The sequence below is a fragment of the Spermophilus citellus genome (genome assembly GCF_964194105.1).
Source record: "Spermophilus citellus genome assembly, chromosome: 2".
NCBI classification, from domain to species: Eukaryota; Metazoa; Chordata; class Mammalia; order Rodentia; family Sciuridae; genus Spermophilus; species Spermophilus citellus.
Genome location: NC_138183.1, coordinates 167,368,506 through 167,389,847, shown reverse-complemented (window position 1 = coordinate 167,389,847; position 21,342 = coordinate 167,368,506). Strand labels below are relative to the sequence as shown.

The following is a 21,342-nucleotide window of genomic DNA, read 5'->3' as shown; positions in this document are numbered from 1 at the left end:
CCATGAAAATGGAATCTCAAAATAAATCAAGAGTAACCATGCTTACATCAGATGAAACAGACTTTAAATTAGAAGCAGTAAAAAGCAACAAGAAAAGTCATTATATGATAAAGGGCTAAATTCAGCAGTGGAAATAACAATTCTAAGTATTTATATAGCTATTACTGGAGTACTTGAATATATAATGCAAATATTTTTTTAAAGATTGATGTGATTTTTTTAGACCTTTATTTTATTTATTTATATGTGGTGAGTAGGATCGAACCCAGTGCCTTGCACATGCTAGGCGAGCGCTCTACCACTGAGCCTTAGCCCCTATAATGCAAATATTAACAGACCTAAACAGAAAGACGAAGTCCAATACATTAATAGTTGTGGACTTTAATACCACTTTCAGCAATGAACAGATCTACACAAAAACTCAACAGGAGAGTTAAACTGCACTCTAGATCAAGTAGACCTACAGACAACTACAAGAACATTTGACTTAACAGCTGCCGAAGGCACATTTTCTTCATTACATTGTGAAACATCCTCCAGGATAGACTATGAGAAACCACAAAATTAGTTTCAATAAATTTTTAATAATTGAAATCATATCAAGTAGCTTTTCTGACCACAGTACAATTAAAACTAAAAATCAATTTAGAAAAAACCCTTGGAAACTACAAATATATGGAAATTGAACAAATTACTTTTGAACAATCAATGTACTAAGAAAGGAATCAAGAAGAAAATTTTAAAACTTCTGGAAACAAATTAAAATGGTGACATAACACACTGAAACCTATGGAGATAACAAAAGCAGTACTAAGATGGAAGTTTGTCAATGCCCACATAAAAAACTAGGAAGCTCTCAAATGACAAGCTGTTACTGCATTTTAACGTATTAGAAAAACATGAACAAACCAAACCCCAAATTAGTAGGAGGGAAGAAATAATAAATATCAGAGCAGAAATAAAAGACTTTTGATACCAAAACAGATAAGGACACAATAACATCAAAAAACTATAGGTCAATATCCCTTGGTGAACATATACATAGAAATCCTCAACAAAATTATTAGCGAACTTAATCCAACAGCACATTTAAAAGATTATTCATTAATCAAAAGATTAATCAAAAGATCAATGAAACAGTTGATTCTTTCAAAAGATAAAATAGACAAACCCGTGGCTAGAGAGAAAACTCAAAATCAGATGAAAAGGGAAACATTACAATTGATACCACGATACAAAAGATTTAACTATATTTTGACAAATAACTTAAAGGAAATTAACAAATTCCTAAATACATATACCTTACCAAATCTAGATAATGCTGTAATTCTAGCTATCCTGGAGGCTGAGACAGGATGATTGCAATTCCTGGCCAGTCTGAGCAATTTAGCAAGACCATGTCTCAAAAAATAAAAAGGGCTGGGGATATAGCTTAGTGGAAAATAAAGCACCCCTGGTTTAAATCCCCAATACTAGGGGTAGGAGACTGAATCATGAAGAGATAGAACACCCGAACAGACTCATAACAAATAATCAGACTGAATCTGTAATAAAAAGCTTCCCATTAAGGAAAACTTGAGGTGTGGATGGTTTTATTAATGAATTATACCAAACATTTAAAGAAGAACTAGTACCAGTTCTCCTTAAGTTATCCCCCCCCAAAAAAAAAAAAAACAGAAAAGAATTCATCCCCATATTTTCTATGAGGCCAGCATTACCCTGATACCAAAACCAGATAAGGACACAATAACAACAACAAAAAACTATAGGCCAATATCCCTTGGTGAACATATACATAGAAATCCTCAACAAAATTACTAGCAAACTTAATCCAACAGCACATTAAAAAGATTATTCATGCTGGGGATAGCTCAGTTGGTAGAGTGCTTGCCTTGCATGCACAAGGCCTTGGGTTCAATGCCTAGCACCAAAAAAAAAGGAAAAAAAATCCTGTCATTTGTGACAACATAGAGCATTAAGTGAAATAAGCCAGGCACAGAAATAGAAGCACTACATGATCTTACTCATATGTAGAATCTAAAATTAATCTCAAATGCCAGGCACAATGGCACATGCTTGTACTCCCAGCTATTTCTCAGGACGAGGCAGGAAAATCACTAAAGTCCATGAGTGCAAGCACAAAAGAGATCCCTATGTTTAAAAAAAGAAAAAGAAAAAAAAAGTTGATCTCATAGAAGTTGAGAGTGAATGGTAGCTGGAGTGGGAATATGGGGAAAAGTCAATCAATGGGTATCACATTAAACAGGTGTGCTATTGCACAGTCTGGAGACCATAAATAACAATAATTTAACAATTTCAAATCCTAGGAGGATTTTGAATTTCACTATAAAGAAATGGTAAATATGAGCTAAGTTTAACCTGATTTAAACTGTGTAATATATACACATATCAAAATATTACACGGTATCCATTACCACATAGAATTTTTGTAGCAGTTAAAAAAATAAAAACAGAAAATTTTTCAAAGGGGAAAATATAAAATTTTTTATGCTAACACACTCCCTGCAAGATAAAGATCCATGACTGACTATTCACTAGATTAAAAAGTTTGTGTCTGGGCATAGTTATCTGACCTTCTATAATAATTCAGATGTCACCAAACCAATTCAAAGGTTTCTAAGTATGAATATATTGATGCTTACTTGTGGAAGCAAGCTTTGAAATTAAGTCGTAAGGCTCTTTGGGGTTTTCTTGCTGGTTCATTTTCACAAGCTAGTCTGAAACTGGAACACACTACACTGTAAGTATCTTCTTTCCCCATATCTAGTTAACTTGCTGCCAAACACTGTTATTCATAGTTGGCTTTTAATTTCTTAAGTGATATGTACCTTTTAATGTCAAATGGCACCATGCAATCCCACATTTAAGTTAACTTGATAACTGCCTTGGTTTGTGCCTGGAGCTTTTTGTTGATTATGCTGAGTTCTATGAGAGATGCCCCAGGTCCGTGCTCAAGTAGTGTATACCCAAGAACTACTATGATTAGGGGGAGAAGACAGAAGTGGGAGAAAAGGAACAGGAAGGATATAAATTTGAAAAAAACAATTTAGATATTTAGCTAGTTCATTTGGAAAGACAAAGACTATTTTCTTGCTGGGTGTTATGGTACATGCCTATAATCCCAGTGTCTGAGAAGGCTGAGACAGGAAGATCACAAGTTCAAGGCGAGCCACAGCATCTTAGCAAGACTCTGTCTCAAAAAAACAAAAAGGGGTGGAAATGTTGTTCAGCAAAGCACCCCTGGGTTTTATCCCCTTACCCAGGGAAAAAATCCAAACCAAAACAAACAAACAAACAAAAAAAACCCAAAACACATCTTATGTTGAGATGCGGCAAAGAATATACATATACTTTATATAGAATTATGATAACTCTCTAGCAGGACATACATGTTCTAGGATATGAACTTATTGGGGAAAAAATAAGATGCAAATAAGTAACTCAACCAGGTCATACTGAACAGACCAACTGAACAATCCCTTCCTCACCATAATTAGGAATGTGATTCTACTGTTAAGATAGTATTAACTAAGGAAACAAAACAAAACAAAACAAAAAAAACAGGGAGGTTTAATTTCTAAGGTTTTCCTTGATCCAGGATGTTTTGAGAGATTTCAGAACTTAAAATATTTTTTTCACTAACTACACTACTGCATGATGTAATTTTAATGCACACCCCTCCTGTACACCCCATGCTGGGATTTTAAGCCAGGGCTTCATGTACATCAGGCAGGCTCTACCATTGAGGTACCCTCCCTGCTGCCATATTTCACAATAAAAAAAAATGTCATTCTTCAGAAATGTTTCCCCCTAGATTAATTTTACCCTATATCAGAAATCAAATAATTCTGAACAACTACTTTACAGAGCTAACTTTAAAAGACATTCAGAAACCACTACTTGACCCAGCTTTTTTATAACAAAAAGACTTAAAATCAGCATATTACAGTGACACAGCCACATCAATGTTTATAGCAGCTCAATTCACAATAAATAAACTATGGAACCAACCTAGATGTCCTTTAACAGATGAATGGATAAAGAAAATGTGTATATACATAATGGAATATTACTCAGCCTTAAAGAGGAATGAAATTATGGCATTTGGAGGTAAATGGATGGAACTGAAAAATATCATGCTAAGTGAAATAAGCCAATTCCCCAAAAACAAAGGCTGAATGTTTTCTCTGATATGTGAATGCTAATTTCAAAATGAGGAGTAGGGACTAGGGAAAAATAGGGACACTTTGGATTAAAGGAGAGTAAAGGGAGGGGCGGGAACAAAGGTAGAAATGATAGTAGGACGAATCAGACATTATTATCCTATTACCTAAATGATTACATGACCGGTGTGATTCAACATCATGTACATGAGAAGCTATACTCCATTTACGTTTGATGTGTCAAAATGCATTCTACTGTGATATATAAAAAAAAGACATTCAAAGATCATTAGAAAAGTATCCATCTCCAATTCAACTATAACATATTTCACCACAGCTCACAAATGTATAGGACACAAACCTGGCAAAAACAAACCAGTAGTCACTGTGAACCAGGAGACATGGGTGTTTCTATAGATGGCTATGAGGCAGGTATGCTGGATATCAGCTTTCTATTCCCTGCTAGCTCTTGTCCCTTGTTTTTGGTAACAGCTTCCAACTGCCCTTCAGGGAACCAAAGTTCCTGCATCCCAGGTTTGGGGAGGACTGTCGATGGGTAGGCATGTATTCAAACTAGGTCATCAGACTCTCAGGAATTTGAAACTTGAGCAAAGTATACCAGCAGGGAAAACAGCTGACACAGTCATTTTGATGGCAATCCCCTATAGAGATTTTGTTCACCCCTGACCCTGAAGTTCACTAGGTCTGGCTGTCCATTCTTACAGATTTTTGTAAGTGATTCAATATGGGTCCCACAATTCTTGTTTACCCAGGTTAGCTAGTATTGGATTTTGTTGCTTATTACTAAATAATCAATAATATGAAATCTACATTGAGTGATGTCTACTTTCTTCCTTTTTTTTTGGTTTGTTTTTCTTTCAAACAGAATGTTCTTTTCAACTCAGGTCAGCAAGAAGTTTACATGAAACTATTTATTGAAAGGAAAGTTTTAGTGTAAAACTACTACAGAAAAATCTTCTCTTCTCTGTTACTCCTCTGTGAATTTTTATGTGTGTGTGTGGTGCTGTGGTTTGAACCTATGGCCTTGTACATATGAGGCAAGCACTCTACTGAGCTAAATCTCCAGCCCTCCTCTATGAACTTTGGATTCTTGCCTAAACATTTTCTTAAAAGTAACATGAAAACATGATTGCCTATGTCTATGTACTGCAATGTTTCTACACTGATGCAAAGCCAATCAGACTGTCCTCAGTTCAAAAGTAAACTGTTATACCTATAATCTCAGAGCCACAGACAGAAGGATCTTGAGTTCAAAGCCAGCCTCAGCAACTTAGCAAGGCCCTAAGCATCTCAGTGAGACCCTGTCTCTAAAAAAGGGCTGGGGATGTAGTTCAGCAGTTAAACACCCCCAGGTCCAATTGCTGGAACCAAAAAAAGGTAAATTGTTGAAAATCATAGCATTCTAGATGTTTCACTTCCTGTAAACTATGATAGTGGTAGATTTCAGATGCAGCTAGAGTCATTGAATTTACAGGGACTTAGTATCTATAGCAGTTAGCCAAAAAAGTTCATTTTAAGTCAGAGTAGTGTGGATCCTAGAATTAGGAGAATCATCCTACAACAAACCCCAGACCCTATATGTAGGGAAGTTAACTTCCTTACAGCAATAGCAATACTAAAGACTATGAAACTAGTTTCATTAATACAATTACCCTGTAGTACATGCAACTATCCTTGATGTATAAGTAACTACAGATTGCAAAATCTCAAGGTTACTTCCTGAAATGGAAATTCTGTGAATAGAGAGCATAAAGTTATGAGAAAACATGGATTAGACAATAACTCTTACAAGAAAGTTTAATACCTACAATAATTAAACTTGATTGCAAAGAAATTTAGAAGGTGAATACTTTCTCTGACATTCAAGGGTTCCATGATGAACTGAATAGTACTTCTAAGCTTACACAATAATTTTTGCATAATTCAGTATTACTATGTCCCCGTCTGAGAGAAGAAAGCTCAAGAAGGTTACATTTAAAAAAAAAAATCATTGAATTAGGAGAAAGATGAGGTTTCCTGCTGACATTTTTTTTTTTTTAAATCTTGTGGTCTCTACATGATAAAATCCTGAGATTGTCTTTGGATTTTATCTTTATAACATTTGAAGTCATAAACGTTCTAATTTAAGGATATGCAATCTATTCAAAGGTAGTAGGGGTAGGAGAGTTGGTTTCTGGAAGGGAGAAGGGGCAAAGATTCCATGGTGATTTTCATTTTTACCACGGTGAATGTTCTCCATTTGGAGGTTCTGTTCTAGTCAGTTCCCATGGGTCTGGCTAAATTAGTAACTTATTTTTGTTTTCTCACTGGATTTTGGAAATATGTACCACATGGTATTGCCTGCTCTTGTTTATGTGTTTCTCAGGACCACAAACAACAGTGTTATCTACAGAAGGACAGGGATTCTACCTTCCAGGAGGGTGGGCAGGGATTCCATCTTTCTCACAGTTGTATTTAATTTAGCAATGTTCCAGGGACTTTGTATAATAAACTTGTATTGTTTATTAAATGTAAAGAAACAGCTTTTCATCTATAAAAAGCGGGTCAATGACATCCACATTTTAAAACTTTTCAAGTTGACATTAAAAAAATAAAATAAAAAACCCTGACCCTTCCCTATACTGAGAAGTTGTGTAATGTTTCTTCTTTAAAAATGTCTGAAGCAGAATAAGTTGATGAGAAATAATTTAAATAGCAGTGAGAGGCATCTACTTAAGAAATGACTTGATTTTTAAGTGTAATAACAGCATTATGTTCCCCTCACCTCCCATCCCTTGGGCGACATTATGTGTTTAAAGTCCTCACACATGTATATACGTGAAATATAAAAAATAAACATGTTTGTTTATGTACCTTAAGACAAAGGATGAACCCAATTTACTCTGGAAAAAGACATAAATGATTCCTATTCCATTATATGTAAAGTTGCTGCTATTTGCATTTTTTACCTTGTGATATAAAAAGAGTTAACAGAGATAAAATACTTTTTAGGATGAAGTTCAGCTTTAATGTCTCAAAATTTTCACAAATAATCCAAGAACAAATGTTAAGAACATATATATTAAGTTGACAAATATAATAAAGCTCTTATGAATGAACCTCTCAACTGTTCTGTGTAGTTTTTCATGTAAGGAAGTCTTTTGGTTCTGAAGCTTCTCAAGGAAACTACATTTTTGGAGAATTAGTTCTTATTCTCCCTTGAGAACTAATGGGCTTTTTAGAAATAAATATACTACTAATATAACTACTGTTATTCTGTTGCCATCCCTCTGTAGTGGGAGAGGGGATACTTCTCTGGATTACTGTGATGTTTTGGGGGTGGGGGAGCTTTCATGAAGTAGCCAATATTATGTGATGTGTTTTCAAAAGCCATTGAGAAATAAGAACAAGCCACCAACTTTACCAGATCCACCCAAGTTCACTAGAATGACATCCAGATATAGGCAACTATATTTTTTGCATACCTTATCTTAAAGTTCTAAGCTCCCCACAAAAAGACTCCCCCCAGCCCCCACTTAGCAGTTATGTATTCCACACACCCACGCAAAGGCCATTAGGAAGAGGCAGCCCAGTAGTTACACTCAAAACCATTTTAAAATGCTACCCTGAGCATGTTTATATACGATCTCATCCTCCGCAAGATTTAACTGGGGCCCAGACCAATATTTTTTAAATTCCAGGTAATTCCACTGTGCTGCAAAATTTGAGAAACATTGCTCTGATTAAACTGCAATGTCCAGTTGTAAATTTTATAATGTTAATCAAAATGTGATAAATAACAGAATCTTTCAAGATTCAAGGAGCCATTTATCCTGCATGAAACCTCTTTAATAACTGGGTCAGGCAAGAAAGTTAAACCTTCCTAATTTTAGTGCTGTCATCACCCCACCCTATATTCATCTTTCTCACAGATAAGGAAGCAAACAGAAGTTGGATTCTCTTGACTCTCTAACCTTCAATTCTTTCTCCTTACTCCCTCTCTACCTCTAGTCCCAAAACTTACCCACCTCATTTTTTTTTCCTTTTTAGTACTGGGGATTGAACCCAGGAGTACTTTACTACTGAGCTATATCCTCAACCCTTTTTATTTTGAGACAGGGTCTAGCTAAGCTACCCTGGTGAGCTTCCAACTTGTGATCTTCTTGCCTCAGCTTCCCCAGGCTGCTGGGATCACAGGCATGTGCCACCAGGCCCAGCAACTTTCCCATTTCAAATGCAGCTCTCCCTTCAAGGTCCCTCTGGTTTGTCTTTTCTTTTCTTTCTTTCTTTTTTTTTTTTTTTTTTTTTTTTGAGAGAGAGAGAGAGAGAGAGAGAGCGAATTTTTTAATATTTATTTTTCAGTTTTCGGTGGACACAACATCTTTATTTTATTTTTATGTGATGCTGAGGATCGAACCCAGCGCCCCACGCATGACAAGCGAGCACGTTACCACTTGAGTCACATTCCCAGCCCCTTGTCTTTTCTTTTTAAAAATTTCTTCTCTGAAACGATCTCTCAGATATAGGGCAGTTAGGCACATTTGAGCTTGAACTCAAAATACCAGCCAGCCAGCCCCTGCTCAGTTGCTACACCCATTCCATCATCAAAATCTCTCTTCATCTCCCCAACCATCCTGGCCCATCAGCCACCTGGACTCACTTAACAGGTTCCTAATTCCAATCTTTGCTTTTTGTAACATCCATCAAATCATGTGATTACAGTCTTGCAGTGGTTTCTCCCTGCATTATAATCAACTCCAAACTCCCTCAGCGATTTCAGCAACTCCCTGTGTCCAGTCAGTAAAGCCTCACACCCACGCTTTCCCTATCACCTTTACTGCCACCTGCAGGTGGGCATGGAGCATTGCTCCTGCCTTGCCAAAAGGCCACACACCCTGACAATCCTAGAGTGCTCCTTGGGAGGAAGGCTAACCATAGTATGGTTTTTTGCAGAGGCAAGGTTCTCTCTGACATTCTGAATGCTCTGTCCACCCTCTTTTGCCAAACCACTCCCACCATCAAGGATTTACTGGAAGGAAAAGAAAGAAAACCAAGTTGCTTAGACACCCAAAATCCAGTGATGGCAAGTCTGCCATTAATACATAAGCAGCCCTATTCTCCCTACGGTAAAGTGAAAAGTCCAAGTGCAGATGATTCATTCCGACCAGGGCACTCCTGACCAATCTTACAGCTAAAGCTGGGACAGCAAGCACAACTGCTGTTTTCCTCCTCCCAAAGCAGTCACCCATCCTTACTGTTCGAACAGAAATGTGTGCCAGTTCCTATGTGGGATGCTGGGGATGTAGTGGAGAGTGAAATCAGCATGGCCTTGTGGAGCCAGTTTTTCAGTCAGGAAGGCATTTTGAGAGCATCATGCAAATAGATGTAATCACTAAACAACAGGTTGCTCCTCTGCAGCCTCTAACTCCCAAAACAGTCCCCCAAGGAAATGGAGCTTAAGCAAAGGTTAAAAGGCTGAATAAGTGTTAGCTAGGGAAAGACAAAGATGGGGGTGGGGAAAGGTATCAGGAACAGTATATGCAAAAGCCCTGAGGCAGAGAGGACTGAGCCAAAGGGGGGGGGGGCGGGAGCGGGGATTACTGTAGCTGGAGAGCATGGAGGAACACATTCAGTTATTAGATTGTACAGGTGCTGTTTTAAAGCCAGGACTTTACATACTAATTTATTTATCCCTTGAACTAGCCACACTGTTTCAGCCCCCATGAGATAGCTGTATTATCATCAGCTTTATTTTACAGAGGAAAGTGAGACTCAGATTAAATAACCTACCAACACTGAATTAACAGCAAGACAATTATTTTTCTCTTTGTATTTTCCCTGAAATACAATACAATACACACACCAAGGGTGGGAGCACTAAATTTAATGAATCAAATTCATTGTGGGGTGAAAAATGTAGACAAACCAATTCTGACTGAACTGACGGGTAACAGACTAAAGTATCATTTTTCAACTAGTTGTTTTTATGTTATAAAGATGCAACCACAATGAACTATTTTGTAGAAGACGGTTCCTGTTTTAAAAAACTGTGTGGTTAAGTTTCATTTGGAAAAAAAAAAAAAGCTAAACTAAAACTAAAAATACTTAGTGGAGTACTTTCTCCTTTCTTAAAAAACACACCCTGTTCATACTTACAGGGTACAATATGTTTTGATGTGTGTATGCTGTAAAATGGCTAAATCAAACTAACACGCGCACTTTCTCACATAGTTTTTGTGTGTGTGTGTGTGGTGAGCAATCAAAATGTACTCTTAGCAATTTGTTACCAACTACATATAACAATAATCTCTGGTGGGAGCCCTCTGCTACAGTTTACACAACTTTCACAAGAATCATACATTATTTTTACAATCAGAAAAAAATTAATAAAAAGGATCCAGAGAAGCTAAGAAAAAGGCAACCCAATTAAAAGATGGGCAAAGGCTGGGTACAGCTGCACACACCTGCAATCTCAATTACTCAGGAAGCCGAGGCAGAAGGGTCTCAAGTTCAAAGCCAGCCTGGGCAACTCGGTGAGGCCCTGTCTCCTGGGTTTAATCCCTCCACACAGATATATAAATTCCATTACATTGAAAAGACCAAAAAGAAAAAACAAAACAACAACAACAACAACAACAAAAAAAAAAAAAACCAAGGCAGAGGACTTGAATTCTACAAAGACGACATTCTATAAGGAAGATGCACAAATGACCAATAAGCATATGAAAAAATGCTCAGTATCATTAATTATTAAAGAAATGCAAATCAAAACAACCAAATATACCCATTACAATGACCAGTAAGTTTTTGAAGTGAAAAAATCAGAACTGCTGATGGCAATGTAAGATGGTATAGATGCTCTGGAAGACAGTCTGGTAGTTCACTGAATAGACATACCATATGATGCAGTAATTCTACTCCTAGGTACATACTGAAGAAAAATTAAATACATGTCCACACAGGAATCTATACATAAATGTTTATAACAGCATTGTGCCTATCTCACCAAAAGGTGAAAACTAGATGTCCACTGACAGATGGATAAACAAAATATAGTTTATTCATTCAATGAAATATTATTTGGCCTCAAAAGGGAATTAATGATAAGTGCTATGACTTGCATGAACACTGTAAAACATTATGTGAAAGAGCCAGTCACAAAGCTACTATGTGACGCCTACTCAAAGTTCAGAAGAGGGATTATAGAAAAACAAAGTTGTTGTTTAGGGCTTAGGATTGGGAGGTAGGGGTGATAACTAAAGGGCACAGGGTTTCTTTTGTCCCAGAATTGAGTATGGTGATGGTTACATATATCTATGAATATAGTAAAAGACACTGAATTATCTGAAATGGATTATATGGTCTATTAATTAAATTTCCATTGCCATCTCAGAATATGAGACTGTGGGTACTTTATAAGGAAAAGAATTTTATTTGGCTCACAGTTTTGGAGGTCCAAGAATATGGTGCCAGCATCTGCTCAGCTCTGGGGAGATAGGTCTCTCTGGCTAAGCTACCACACGGTGGAGGAACGGAGAGGATCTACAGCATACAGAAGGGGCTATGCTCACAGGGAGGCATCACTTTATAACAACTCCCACAAACTAGGCATAATCCCTTCAAGCGGTGGTAGATTATCACCTTCCCAGGCCTGACCTTTTGCAGCTTTCATTTCTCAACACTACTGAGCTGGACATCAAGCTTCCAACACATGAGTCTTTGGGGGAAATACTTAAACCATAGCAAAGCACAGAATATGGTATGTAAACTACATCTCAATAAAACTGCTGTGGCACACTCCTGTAATCCCAGTGACTCCAGAGGCTGAGGAAGGATGATTATGAGACCAGCCTCAGCAACTTGGTAAGACTCCACTCAAAGTAAAAAGGATTAGATTTATAGCTCAATGGTAAAACACTGGGTTCAATCCTCAAAAAGAAAAAAAATAAGAAAGTCCCCTTAACAACAACAAACAACTCCCCAAAACCAATATGAAAATATTCTCAAACTGACTCAGAATTGAAGTAATTAACTCGAAAACAAGACAACTGGCTATATGGTGGCATATGCCTGTAGTGTCAGTGACTCAGGAGATTGAGGCAGAAGGATCCCAAGTTCAAAGCCAGTCTCCACAAATTAGCAAGGCCCTAAGCAACTTAGTGACACCCCGTCTCAAAATAAAGAATAAAAAGGGTTGGGATGCTGCTTAGCGAAAATGCACCCTTGGGTTCAAGCCCAGTCGGTCAGTCTGTCTGTCTGTGTCTGTCTGTCTGTCTCTCTCTCTCTCTCTCACTCACACACACACACACACACACACACACACACACACACACAGAATACTGATGCTATGGTCTGGATTTTAAATGTCCCCAAAGGGGACATTTAGAGCCTGGTCCCCAGGGTGCTGCTAATGGGAGGTGGCAGAACCTAACGGAAGTAGTTTATAGTCATTGGGGGTATGCCACTGAAGGGGGACCATGGATCCTAGTTCGTTCCTCTACCCCCCGGCCGCGCCCATGAGTTGAGCAGTTTTGCTTTACGATTTACTTCCATCATGACATGCTGCCTTGCCACAGGCACAAAGCAATGAGACCAACCAATCATGCACTGGAACCTTCACAATTGAATTGAAACAACTGTTTTCTCTTTATAAATTAATTGTTACAGGTTATTTCACTATAGTGACAAAAAAGCAGACTAACAGAATAGGTATCATGTACTTTAAATTTTCCAAGTACTGTTTGAACTTTTTATTATGTACATGCATTACTTGCATTTTATACTAAATTTTAAACAAAATTACATATTAAGGAAAAAATTACAGATGAGCAAAAAAGATGAAGAATCAAGCTGCTAATGTCTAGTATTACTGCTTAATCAGTACCTCACCAAAGTCTCTTCCTAAGAACATTATACATCTTAGAAAAATTATTCCTGAGAAGTCTTTATGTACTGCTCAACCTAAGTCATCAATTTCAGTCTGAAAGAAATAGTCACAAGAGTCAAGAGGAAGACATCAAGGCCAGACAGTGAACTCTGAGGAAGGTTTGTACAGATCTTTATAGAAAATGTTATGGTGTCATATATAAATAGCACGAGGCTGGGGCTAGGAGGAATCAGTGCTGTGATCTACTGCTTCCTTGTCCATCCAAAGTGAAGAGGTGACCTGTTATTTTCCTTTGTCACTGTCCATTCCTGCATTATCATAAATTCTGCCTGTAGACCATGAGGTCCCCATCTGGTTTTCTTCTCTGGGAACTGTCTTCTAACTTGCTCTTTGGTGTTACTATGGTATTTCTGAGATGGGGTTGAGTCTTACTCCACCAACTTTCCACTGGGCAGTTTGTTACTATAATGTACATCTTTATCAGTCCACACCTAATATCTCTGATAGTTTATTTTATTTTATGTTGTTGTGTTTTGTTTTGGTTTTGTTTTTGTTGTTATAGATAGACACCGTACCTTTATTTTACTTCTTTATTTATATGTGGTGCTGAACCCAGTGCCTCACACATACTAGGCAAGCCCTCCACTACTGAGCTACAACCCCAGCCCCAGGTTGTTTTTATTAACTTTTTTTATTTGCTAAATTTTATGATTACTCACTTCTGTTCTAAGAAATCTTTGTCTATTTCAAATCTTAGAGAGGTCATTTTATGTTGTTTCCCCCCCTCTCCCCGGAAACTTTTTAGTTCTAGCACTATGTTTAGGTTTATGATTTATCTTTAACTTTTGTATTGATGGATCAATTTAAGAACTGACACCTTAATAATATCAAGTTGCTTAATCCATGAATATGGTATATCTTTCTATTTAGGTCTTTCAGACTTCTTTCAGCAGTGTTTCATAGTTTTTAGCAAAGTAGTTTTGCATCTTGCTAATTAGATTAATTTTAGCTTGCTGTTTTTATTAATTTTACTGCAAATTGTAATTTAAAAACCTTTCATTTTCTAATAATTTTGCTAATATGAAGAATAATAGATTTCTGTATAATGACACTGTATCCTGCAAAATTGTTAAGTTCAATTCTTTCAGTATATTTTTTGGATATTTTATGGAATACTATATACTATACATACACACATCATTTGTGAATAATGACAGCTTTACTTCACGACTTCCAATATTTATGAGTTTTATTTTTGTTTTGCTATTATACTGTCTAAAACTTCTAATACAAAGTTCAAGTTATCAATTAAAGTTGTTATTAATTTTATAAAAAAATAGAAAAAAAGCAGTATTCAGTTTCAGTGGAGTTCATTTTCCTTTTCAAACTAGAATTCAGACTCCACCACCTCTTCACTTTGGGTGTTCTAGACCCCCTACAGGCATTACTGAAAGACAACAGGAATAAAAACTAGATATTAATCAGGTAGTTGACTTCGCTGCCCTAAGTTTATTTTTTTGGTCCTATGTTTTATCTTGTACATCACCTTCTGCTTGTCCAGCTTTTTTGGAGGGGAGAAAACATTAAAATGCTCCAAACTTTCAATTTTTCTTAGTTTTGTTGCCGTTTTTCACTGACTTTCTGGGACTTCTGCATACTTTCTCAGTGTGTGTGCATTCCTTATTCTCTCCTAATTCCCATTTATCATGACCTCTCCCTGTTCCTACTATTTCAAGTACACAATCATGATTTTCTGAGATTTATTAAAATTCATACAAAAGTCTAGTCACTCACTACCATCTCTGTGACCCTTGAAATAACTACATATTTAAAATGTAAATTTTCCTTTTATAATTTATACCACAATAAAATACAACAGCAATTCTTGATCTGAACTGGAAGCATTTCAGATGGGATTCAGGCTTATTATTACATTTTAAGAACAGAGGAATGCTTCTGGAAAGAAAACACCAGGATAGTTACAACTTATTATTTTACCTTCTGTCTTGAGGGTACAGAACATGAGAGTGCATTGTGGTTAAGAATCATTAGAGAACTTTAATGCATAAAAAAGCTAATGCCTACATGAAGGAGGGGAGGGGACAGAAAAAAAGTTGCCAGAATTCACATTTCATTTAGTTCTCAATATCTAAAACTTAATTCTGAAATTTCCTTAAATATTACATTTTGTTTCTAATTTTCTGTAAGCAATAACATAACTGCAACTGCCATTCACCTCCATGTGCCAGCCACAGTACCCTGATTGTGTTCCTCGTATACAAGAGGCTCACTCCTTCTTCAGAGTGTCTGCACCAGGGCATCTGTACAGTTATTCCTTTTACCTAGGATGTTCTTCCCTCTAGTACATGTAGGACAGGCTCTCTTCTGCCTATCAGGTCTTACTTAATGACCCCACCACAGAGAAGCCTTTTCTGACCAATTGATGCGACGCTGACTTTCTCCGGTCATTCTCTACTTACTTGTGTATGTATTCTATGTAAGTGTGTATTCTAACCCATTTTTTTCAGCAAGATCCAAAATCATCTTTAGTTGTTTACCTCCTTATAGTCGCCCTCACTCTACCTGGATATTATAATAAGCCAGAGAGCAGATATTTAGTTACCATTAAATGCCCGTGCCTAAAACAGCAACTAGCAGAGTGGGCAGTCCAAACACACACCTATTCATGAAGTAAGTGAATATAGTATTGTATGATTATTGCATTTTACATTCCTTAAGGAAAAAAAACCCTACATGCACAAGGCCTTGGGTTCAATCCTCAGCACAAAAAACAAAAACAAAAACAAAAAACCTGATGATGTTAAAAATTACCAATTTTTGAACATGATCTCAAAAACATGAGTTAAACACAACTGACAGTCTCTAAGGAACTGAAGTTGTTCTTTATGAATATGTTTTTCCAAGTAGTTAGGGAAATTCTTTCCTACATCAAATCTCTATAAAAACCAATATCAATAATAGATATAAATATATATCTATCTAACCAACATTGTCTCCATCCAAAGCAACTTTTCAGAACTGTTTCCCATCTTAAAAGGTGGTTCACACCTCACCAAAAGTTTTCATCTAGTACTTCTTTCATACTCAAAACATTTTATTGAAAATAAAAAAGAAGGTCTGGGGTTGTGGCTCAGAGGTAAAGTGCTCGCCCAGCATGCATGAGGCACTGAGTCCGATCCTCAGCACCACATAAATATAAAATAAAAATATTGTGTCCACCTATGACTAAATATTATTAAAAAAGAAAGAAAGAAAAAGAAGACAGAAGTATGGAACATGAGCTTATGTACCTCATAAATTCTTTCCACTTCAGACTTCCAGTGTTTAATTGGTATATAGAATTATCTGAGTAAGCTATGCCCAAATATCCATTAACCTCTTCTGCAGAACTCTAGGCCTAAGCCAGGTCCACCTGCTCAAAACTGCTGTGTCCCTTCCTGCCATGTCTGGATAAAACTGACCCTACTAGAGTAGCCTAAGTGATAGGGACAAGGATGGGTAACTGAGCCAAAGGCAATAATACATGACTAGAACATGCTTGATTAGGAAATCAACTGCTTTGGAACTGCTGATTTTCTACTGTAAACTTACTCCTCCTCCCGTTTTCCCAGTTGTTACATCACCAGCTGCTCAACCCCTAAATCAAGGTCATCCTTCATTCCTTCCTCTTCTTTGCCCCACTAACAAGTGATCAGCCCCTGAATACTTATCTACATTACTACTGTCATCTCTTGCTTAGACTGCTGCATATGCCTCTTGTTTTCGCCTCCTTTCTGTTGTCAATCTTGCAAATTAGAATAACTTGTTTCATTAGCAAGACCTGCATTTTACATATTCATGTTTCATATCTGCAGGCAGAATGTAAAATATTCACTTCTAAAAATGTGCTTCAAAATTCATAGTATGAAATTCCAACAAGCTTGTTTTAGAATTTATTCACACCTTCGCTAGGCTGAGAAAGACTACTAACCCAGCAAACTATCATTTATTAATGCATACATTGCGCAGCCCTTCAAGTAGACTATATGGATTCATGGATGAATAACATGGTTAAGACAGGTCAGTGTTGTACACCTCTGGCTGTTATTACTTTTGCACCTTAGAATAAGATCCTTTTCTTGAATCTTTTAAAACTCACCTGCTGGGGAGTTAGCACTGGAGTTCTGCAGAAGCACATTGGGAGACTCTACAAAAATAAAGAGAGATCCTGTTATGAAAGAACATTTAATATTTAACTAAGAACACTGGCAATATGTTCTTTTTCTGCCCCTGGGATGTGATGGTGGTGATATGGGGGAGGGTAGAATATTCCACAGGAAGTTCTACTTTTGTCGCTGTTGCTATGAAACATACCTTGAAGCCACCAGTAATTCTGAGATTGTATTATTGGAGCTTTCAAGACAGAAAACATCTAGCTTATGTAACACTTACACAGTACTTACTATGTACAGCCAAATAGCTTTGCCACAGTTCATTCATCCACATGAAGGCAGAAAGGCGGTGACAAATGAACCAATTTCTGCTACTGACAACTCTGCTCTTCTGAGTGGAGTGGACCATCTCAGGATGGCCCCTTTCTATTCATGGGTGCCTCAAGGTCTTGCACTATCCACATCCTAACTTCACATAATGGAGATGAAGTGGGTAGCATTTTTCTTACTGAAAGTCTCAGTACAATTCTTTCATTTTTTTTAGCCTGTACCTTAAAATTTGAAAAAAAAAATTTAAGAATTCTATGCCCTAGTTACACAACTTTTCAGACTGACTTGTCCACCTTAAGTATTGTATAATGGAAGATTAAATACATGTACAACAGGGGAAGAGAGCAAGTGCATTACTGTGTAGTTTTCACAAAGAAGAACACTCCCACTAAAAACCAAAAAATCCCTCAATGTACAAAGAGAAGTAAGCAACAAGAACTTGGAAATCATTGTAATTTGTGCAAATATCTTTCTCATGCAAATGTCTCTCTTGATGAGACTATAATCCATTTATCATAAAAGGATATAGTGTAATATTAAACTCAAAAAAGGTCAAGATCAATGGACTATACCAATGTATTCAGCAGCAAAGTCTAAAATAATTGTTAACATCACAAAGTACTTACCTCACACCAGGTCTTGGGTGGATCATGCTACCTGCATTAACCCTCCCCAAAATTCTGAGACAGGAATACTGTTTTGCAGTGACGGATACTGAGGCCCAGAGAAGGCCATCCATCTCAATAAGGGGCAGAGTCTGAACCAGGCTGATTTGATTCCAAAGCCAGAACATGAGTGCCAAATGGAACTGCTGATTTTCTACTGTAAACTTACTCCTCCTCCTGTCTTCCCAGTTGTTGCATCACCAGCTGCTCAATCTCTAAATCAAGGTCATCCTTCATTCCTTCCTCTTCTTTGTCCCACTAACAAGTGATCAGCCCCTGAATACGTATCTACGTTACCACTGTCATCTTTTGCTTGGACTGCTGCATATGCCTCCTGTTTTCTCCTCCTTTCTGTCATCACTCTTGCAATATGATTTGTTGATGACTTATTTGAACCCATGGCCATTTCCAAGACACCTCAATCCTTAGACTTTTTAGTTTTAAGAGTTAGTAAAGTCCCTTCTTTCCCCTAATGTTGTTAAAAATGGGTTTCAGTTATTTTCTTGGTGACAAGTGACAAAGAATTTCTGGCCTATTCTGTTAATGCCCTTCCGTGGATTACCACAATCTATCCATCCTGTTTGCTGATATGCTAACTTGCTCTTCCCTCTATCCAACTCAGGATATTTATAAAACCATGCAGCAGACTGAATATTTTAAAAGTAGAATTTTAACATTTTTATCTTTTCCCAGAACATTCTAGACAATGGCAGTATTGTGGAATACAAACATTACCTACTTTAACAGCCAAAGTCACCCAATGTGACTTAATGGTGAAATGGCTGAAAGTTTGGATTCTGATCTGAAATCAAAAATGCATTAATTGTTGACTCACTTCTAAACCTCAGTTTACTCACTTGTAAGATGGAATAATACTATGATACTGTGAAGAACCAAAAGGATGATTTATGGCCCTCAATTAGCATAGTGTATGCTATACAGAAAATGTGTCCAGCAAATATTGGCTATGTACATTTTAGTATGATTGTTAAAAATTGTTATACCTTGTAATGACACTTTATACTGATTCCACACTGTATATGAAGACTAGAAGGGTTGATTGATTTTTTGAGAATTCTACTGACCCTTCAGTCTAGTTTCAAGGTAACATTCTAGTTTGCAGAAATGAATTCCAGCTCATGGTGGTAATAACTAGTTCATGAAATCAGTGTTTTCCTATAGTAGAACATTCCAAAATTTCCAAATAGCACTAACACCTAGTAATACATTAACAAAAGTAAACCGTGTTAAAATAGGGGGAAAAAAAAAACCTGTTTTATGAGGGCAAAAGAAAGAAAAACAAGGACACTCCTAATTAATCAGTACATTAGAGAAATAGTAAAAACATTTACTTTCACACACACAAACCAACAAATTCTAAAAAATGAAATCCATCTCCTATATTAGTATAAAATTAGCACCATGATAAACCACAAACATGATCTTACTGGTTTCTTAAAAGATTTCAAAATCAGGTCTGGAAACTCAATTTGTCACAGGTACAACTAAGCAAAAAAACAAATTCAGCAAAACAAAAGTTATTTAATTCACCCAGACTATTCCAGCAAAACCAGGTGTTGTGCCATAACCAGTTGGTTATGCAAAATGACTTCCTTATCTCTTGCTTAATAAAACTAATCTAAGGTTAACTATATAGCGGCTGAACAGACTTTAAAACCATGAAATTTGGTTACTTAAGGCAATTTATCCTAGTTTATTTGATCAATACTCAGTGACTCAACTTCTATAACAGTTGACAAAGGAAAACAGAATTTACACAGCAAATCCCAGCTTCCTGGCCTTATCCAAAAAGTTCTTTTCAAAGACTCCAAAGGGCCAACGTCCTTAAAGGAAACAAAATCCCTTCCACAAAAAAAGAAATGTCAACGTTATTTTGTTATGTCCTTACTGACGACCTCGAGGGCTCCTTACGACCCTGCAGCTGTGATCTTAAACGCTGCGCAGCTGACGCGCGAGTTTATGGCATACACTACAAGCCTCACCTGCGCGGGGGGGGGGTGGGGGGGGTGGAAATGGGTATGCTTTTCAAAAACTCCCAACTAGCTACATTAGCCCTAAAGAACTTTTAAATGTATGGACCTTGAGACTGCAATCCATTTGGATATACTACACAAGAGGAGGATGAAACTCCAGGGAAGGTTCCCCAAGTAGCTGGTAGACATGTTTCTGCAGGAATCGGTAGACATATTTTTCAACCCACCTAATCTTGTTTACAAACAGAAGCCTCCAATTCTAACCCACATTAACTTCGGGGAAAGGCTATAAACACGAACTGGTGCCCTCCGTTTAAGGCCCGTCCTGGGGATAACTCAACACTTTATAAGCACCCCTCCCGCCCTGCGACTGCCGCTTCCCAAACAGGAGAAAGGCCGGACAAAGTTCTGAGCAGGCGGCTCGAGGGCAAGCGGAAGACCTGCCCAAACCTCAGTTTCCCCCAACCCGTCCGGTCTCCTCCAGGTCCGCCCGGAGCCTTCGACACGTACAACTTTGCACAAGCGAGCCCAACTTGGAAACCCACGGCCAGCTGCGCGTTTCCTCCCGGGACCGGGTGACTTACCCGCCGGAGCAGAGCTGTCCGTTGCGGCCCCCGGCAGCGCCAGCACCTGCAGCACCCCCAGGAGCAGCGCGGCCCGAACACCTCGCGCGCCGAGTCCCATTGTTCCAAAGCAGGATGCGGCGGCCTCGTGGGTCCCAAACGTGCCGGGAGCCGAGGTAGCGGAGAAAGCGTTTCTTCTGCGCACCCGAGCCCGCCCCGCGTCCCCTTCCGCCGCGCACAACTCCACGGCCGCCTCCTGTACCCCGAATGACCAAATAGGGCGCCGGAGCCGGGCCTGAGGGGGCGTCGCGCGCTGCGCGGGGCGGGGCCCTGGGCGTGGCGAGTCTCCTCCAGCCTCCGGGCCAAACGCACGAGCTGTAGCTTTGCTCTTCTGCAGGGGCCGCGTGGTTCTGGGTGAACTCCGGCGCCGCTTCCTTTCTAGACGCTGAGCGCCCCGGGCTGCGCTCGGCCTGGGAGGAAGGCTTTTGAAGAGTAGTTTTCAGGTGGGGACTCGGGTGCGTGCGGCTCTAAGTGACGGGGAAGTTGC

The 21,342-nt window shown here is 38.1% G+C and overlaps 1 protein-coding gene across 1 annotated transcript in view; it reads right to left on the bottom strand.

Annotated features, from left to right (window-relative positions):
* TMEM123 (transmembrane protein 123) overlaps nt 1-21,063 on the bottom strand; it is a 57,254-nt gene extending 36,191 nt beyond the window's left edge. The window contains exons 1-2 of the mRNA XM_081278564.1: nt 20,817-21,063; nt 17,231-17,278 (exon numbers count right to left, since the gene is read on the bottom strand). Of these exons, the coding sequence (XP_081134690.1) occupies nt 17,231-17,278; nt 20,817-20,916 (148 nt within the window). The 5' untranslated portion in view covers nt 20,917-21,063. The remainder of the gene's footprint in view (nt 1-17,230; nt 17,279-20,816) is intronic.
* Nucleotides 21,064-21,342: the final 279 nt, after the last annotated feature.